The sequence below is a fragment of the Mandrillus leucophaeus genome, unplaced genomic scaffold, assembly GCF_000951045.1.
Source record: "Mandrillus leucophaeus isolate KB7577 unplaced genomic scaffold, Mleu.le_1.0 Scaffold332, whole genome shotgun sequence".
Taxonomy (NCBI): domain Eukaryota; kingdom Metazoa; phylum Chordata; class Mammalia; order Primates; family Cercopithecidae; genus Mandrillus; species Mandrillus leucophaeus.
The window spans coordinates 997,245-1,002,923 of NW_012103499.1; the positions used below are offsets into that span (position 1 = coordinate 997,245).

Sequence of the window (5,679 nt, forward strand, 5' to 3'; positions counted from 1 at the left end):
AAAAAAAAAAAAAAAAAAAAAAAACCCTATAGATATCCCTTCTTTTCTGCCTAGCTTCAAGTACACAAAACAGAAATTCAGAACACCATTTATAATTGTGTCCTAAGAATAGAATAACTTAGACCCAAAAGTTCATTTAATTATTATCTTTCATGTAACATGACAGCACATAATGAAACATTCATCACTTATCTGTACTGAATATTTAAAATTCATTATTTGTATCAGTGGAGGCTGGAAGTACAGCTGGAACGGTGGCAGACTGTCTCCACAAACTCTGGTAGAATTGGTAGGGAATGACAACTCACATGTAATAATGGAAAGAAAAACAGCCAGAGCAGAGACTGGTGAATTGTAAGAGGAAAAACAATAGAAAAGCAGGCAGTTAGAGAACAAAATATCTCAGAGAGCTGTCTAATTTTAAGTCATTCCTTTATATTATTGCTGTTTTAATCTTTAAAGAAGACAGGCCTTATGTGAATTGAATTGTCTAGAAAAATTATGCTTCAAGTTTCCAGATCCTCTAAAATGTTGTTGTTCCTGTGTTTTAATCTAACTTCTTGCTAGTGTTAATTGTCTCTTGACTTATAATAAAATCAGTTTTCACCCCTGGGCACGAAGGAAAGGATTTATTGGGCTTGGGTAACAGAAGAAACCAGCAGTGACCACAGAGGAAGGGCTCTAACAGGTAGATGAGAGGAGGCTCAGAGTTTGGGCCGGCCAGGCAGAAACCAAAGAAGAACCCCGTGAGGAAGTTTGGCTAACTATCTACTACTATCATTTCTGTACTACAGTATGAATTTGGATGAAAAACAACATGGCCAACAAAGAGTGAAATTCCTTTTACTCACATTTACCAAGTGGCAAGCTCAGAGGCTATTTCTGACCCAGAAAAATGCTGACTGCTTTAACACAACCAGGATATGAATTTAACACTGTGTGTAAAGCCAGGAAGCTCAAGTTTTAAGAGTTTATTGTATGAGTCATTTTATGACTTGTTAAATATGTATTTGTATACAGTTTATTTTTTGGTAATAAAAAAAGTCAAAATGCAGCAAAAACCAGTGAACTCAGGCCCAAATAGATTAGGAATTTTACTGTCCTTTTTAGACTTCATTGTGGACTACATGACAAAAATGGAAGATTTTATTTTGAGAGCTGAAGCTGGAGTTTTTAAAGAGAATCAAGTGTTTTTAAAAGTGACTGATTCTTACACATTTCCCCTTTTATTCAGATATAAAGAATGTTGGCCGGGCACAGTGGCTCACACCTACAATCCCAGCATTTTGAGAGGCAAAGACAGGAGAATCATTTGAGGCCAGGAGTTTGAGACCAGCCTGGGCAACATAGAGAGACCCTGTCTCTACAAAGAAATTTTTTTATATTAGCCGGATGTGGTTGCACATGCCTATAGTCCCAGCTACTTGGGAGGCTGAGGTAGGAGGATCTCTTGAGTGCAGTGAGCCCTAATTGTGCCACTGCACTCCAGGCTGGGTAACAGAGCTGGGTAACCCTGTCTCTAAAGGAAAAAAAAAAAAGTGTGCATATAATGCACTTCCAATCTTTACCTGTGTCTCCTGACGCAAACTGGTATCTTCACATTCTTTCTCAATTTCTTCCTTACTTGGAGTCTTAGATATAAACTTGTTTTTGTTTACAGATTCTTCTACCAGTTTTTTTTCTGATTCTTTCATTATTTCCAGGGTCTCTTGAGTAGTGTTACTGTTAGACATGTTCTTCAATAGAATACAGTGGCCTCTATGGACTCCTAAAGAAACATCAAATGCATTAAGCAGGAGGTATGTATCCATACTTAACAAATACACAGGACTTATATTTCACATGGGTACATTTTTTTCCAGTAGCCTTCCTATAACCCAGAAAAGAGTTATTTAATAAATGCTGTCCCTGCGTTCATTTCTTTAAAAAAAAAAAAAAAAAACAACCTTTATTGAGGTAAAATTGACATAAACTGCATATATTTAAAATGTATAATTTTATGTTATGACACATGCATTCACCTGTAAAACCATCACCCCAATCAAGACAGTGAGCACATTCATCATGCCCCAAAGGTTCCTCATGTCCCTTTGTAATCTCTTCCTCTCTTCCCACTACCCCCAGCCAACTACTGATCTGTTCTGACACTACAGATTAGTCTGCATTTTCTAGAATTTTGTATAAATGGAATCAATCACACTGTCTGGACTCTTTTACTCAACATAATTATTTTGAGATTCACCAGGATTCAGTTCTAAAGTAGTATGAGCCCTCTTGACACTTTATTTTCTCCCCTTGTTCCCTACAGAAATTTGCTCACATTTCTGGCTCAGTCACTTCACCCATTAGATTCTCTCCAGCAAGAAGAAAATTATAAAGCTCTATTGACTACTAGAAAGGAATATTCTCCTTTTCCAAGGAAGAACTTTCACAGCTACCACAAACCCACAACACTGTTACCAACTTCAAGCTATTCTCCTTTCAAAAAGAAGTAAAATCAGACAAAGCTTAAATGGTTATAGAATATATAAAATCCTACAAATATATATATATATTTTTAGATGGAGTCTCACTCTGTCACCCAGGCTGGGGTGCAGTGTCACAATCATAGCTCACTGCAACCTTGAACTTCTGGGCTCAAGCAATGTTCTCACCTCTGCCTCCCAAGTAACTAGGAATACAGGCATATGCCCGGCTAAATTTTTTTTTTTTTTTTTGAGACGTAGTCTCGCTCTGTCGCCCAGGTTGGAGTGCAGTGGCACGATCTTGGCTCACTGCAAGCTCTGCCTCCCGGGTTCATGCCATTCTCCTGCCTCAGCCTCCCGAGTAGCTAGGACTACAGGTGCCTGCCACCACACCCGGATGATTTTTTTCTATTTTTTAGTAGAGATGGGGTTTCACCGTGTTAGCCAAGATGGTCTCGACCTCCTGACCTCATGATCCGCCCACCTCGGCCTCCCAAAGTGCTGGGTTTACAGGCTTGAGCCACTGCACCCGGCAGGCCAGCTCATTTTTGAGATTTTTTTTGGGAGAGATGGAGTCTTGGTATGTTGCCCAAATTGGTCTTGAACTCCTGGACTCAAGTGATCCTCCCACTTCGGCCTCCCAAAGTGTTGGGATTAGAGGCGTGAGCCATCGCACACAGCCTTAAATTCTTTCCTTTATCTTAAGCAAGCTGAAAAAACAAGAAGAGAACTTTGTAGATATCTGTCCTTCAGAAAAATTGGGTCCCTCCCTGGAGGAAGAATCTTTACTTTGCTATACACTATTTGGGTTCAGTCAATCTACTGTCTGCCAGTGATAGAGTATCTATAGTGCAGGGACGGCTGTTTCTTTATCACTTACTATCACTACCTGGGAAATCCTGTAATGAAGCCTACACAGTTCTCCAACCACACACTAAGAAACAGAAGTTGATACTCTATACACAGATACATGTCCTCAATTGCCCAAGTCAAACACGTTTAGCTCCAACAATAGTTTACAGAGGTTTCTCCTTATACAGGTTACTGACTGTACTTCAACCCTAAAGACTTCTTTCCCTCCTTTACTGGTAACTCTCCCAGATGTCACATCTATTCCCAGTGAAGCCCTAGAAACAGAATTAAATAAACAGACAAATGGTTAGCAACGCTTCAAGAAAATTGTCACAACAGATATTTTTCTCTCTTTTAAATCAGTTTAAAGGGTAAGACCCAGAAGTCTTTCAAGAAGCAAAGGTAGCCACATCCTGACATAAGTTAGATGGTCTGCCAGGCTATTGCTTTGTGATTTTTTTTTTTTTTTGAGACGAGATCTCACTCTGTCACCCAGGCTGGAATGCAGTGATGCGATCATAGCTCACTGCAGCCTCAAACTCCTGGGTTCAGGGAGCGGTGGCATGTGACTGTAGTTCTAGTTACTCAGAAGGCTGAGGGGGTTAGATCATTGTTTTGTTCACCTTGTGGTGGCTCTTCAGTAGCTGCCTGGAGACTTGGTTTACTTAGGTAAATTCTCTTTAGAGGGCCAGAGAGTCATTCACACAATTGCAAAGTCATATAGTTAACGGCCAGGCACAGTTGCTCACACTTGCAATCCCAGCACTTTGGGAGGCCGAGGTGGGTGGATCACCTGAGGTCAGGAGTTTGAGACCAGCCTGACCAATATGGTGAAACCTGTCTCTACTAAAAATACAAAAATTAGCCTGGCGTGGTGGTGAGCCATTGCATCTAGCCTTAAATTTTTTCCTTTATCTTAAGCAAGCTGGCTCAATTGCACTCAATTGCCTCCCAGCTATTTGGGAGACCGAGGCAGGAGAATCACTTGAACCTGGGAAGCGGAAGTCACGGTGAGCTGAGATCACACCATTGCACTCCAGCCTGGGTGACAGAGTAAGACTCTGGTTCAAAAAAAAAAAGTCATATAGTTGAAAGTTGAATTTAAAGACGAAAAATATTAGAAGAAACTGGCTACAAGTATTGAAAGACACTGATACAAACTTCTACTTTAGAATTATCTGCTTCAGTAACTAAAAGCTACTATAAAAACAGTTATAACCTACAGACCTTCATGGATCATTTGCTATACATGGGACTTTGTTTATGTATGTAGTATGTATGTATGTATTACCCACCCCCGCAATAGGTAAATCAAGCCTCAATTCTCTTCAGTCTGAAGTACTAGTAAAACTCACCACATGCATTCTCCCTATCTCTTGGCTAGGAAACATTAATAAAGATCAAAATTGGGGGCTGTGTGTGTTGACTCATGCCTGTAACCCCAACACTTTGGGAGGCTGAGCCAGCAGGATTGCTTGAGCCCAGGAGTTCAAGTCAACACAGTGAGACTCTGTCTCTACAAAAAAAAAAAAAAAAATTAGCCAGACATGGTGGTGCACACTTGTAGTTTCAGCTACTCAGGAGGCAGAGGCAGGAGGATCACTTGAGCCCAGGACGTCAAGGATGCATTGAGCCATGACTCTGCCACTACACTCCAGCCTGGGCGACAGAATAAGATCTTGTCTCTAAATAAATAAATAAATAAATAGTGCTGAGTGCAGTGGCTCATGTCTGTAACCTTAGCAATTCAAAAGGCTGAGGTGGGAGGGTTGCTTGAGGTCAAGAGTTTGAGACCAGCCTGGGCAACATAGTGAGACCTCCTCTCTACAAAAAAAAAACAAAATTAGCTGGGTGCGGTGGGGTATGCCTGTCGTCCCAGCTACTTGGGAGGCTGAGGTGGGAGGATCACTTGAGCCCAGGAGTTCAAGGCTACCGTAGGCTACAACCACACCACTACACTCCACCCCGGGTGACAAAGCAAGATCCTGTCTCTGAAAAAAAACAAAATTAGCTGGGTGCGGTGGGGTATGCCTGTCATCCCAGCTACTTGGGAGGCTGAGGTGGGAGGATCACTTGAGCCCAGGAGTTCAAGGCTACGGTAGGCTACAACCACACCACTACACTCCACCCCGGGTGACAAAGCAAGATCCTGTCTCTGAAAAAAAAAAAAAAAAAAATCAGGCGCAGTGGCTCATGCCTGTAATCCCAGCACTTTGGGAGGCTGAGGTGGGCAGATCACCCGAGGTTGGGAGTTTGAGACCAGCATGACCAATATGGAGAAACCTCATCTCTACCAAAAATATAAAATTAGCCAGGTGTAGTGGTGCATGCCTGTAATCCCAGCTACTTGGGAGGCTGAGGC

General features: G+C 41.5%; 1 protein-coding gene across 4 annotated transcripts in view; it reads right to left on the reverse strand.

The window, feature by feature from the left end:
* The window catches only part of R3HDM2 (R3H domain containing 2), a 165,215-nt gene that overhangs the window by 60,067 nt on the left and 99,469 nt on the right, over window positions 1–5,679 (reverse strand). For 3 of the 4 annotated variants that reach the window (XM_011988548.1, XM_011988549.1, XM_011988546.1), the window contains exon 1: window positions 1,569–1,762. In XM_011988548.1, the coding sequence (XP_011843938.1) occupies window positions 1,569–1,733 (165 nt within the window). In that variant the 5' untranslated portion in view covers window positions 1,734–1,762. Of the gene's footprint in view, window positions 1–1,568; window positions 1,769–5,679 lie in introns of those variants that run through there. The other variant, XM_011988547.1, reaches the window with a different exon arrangement.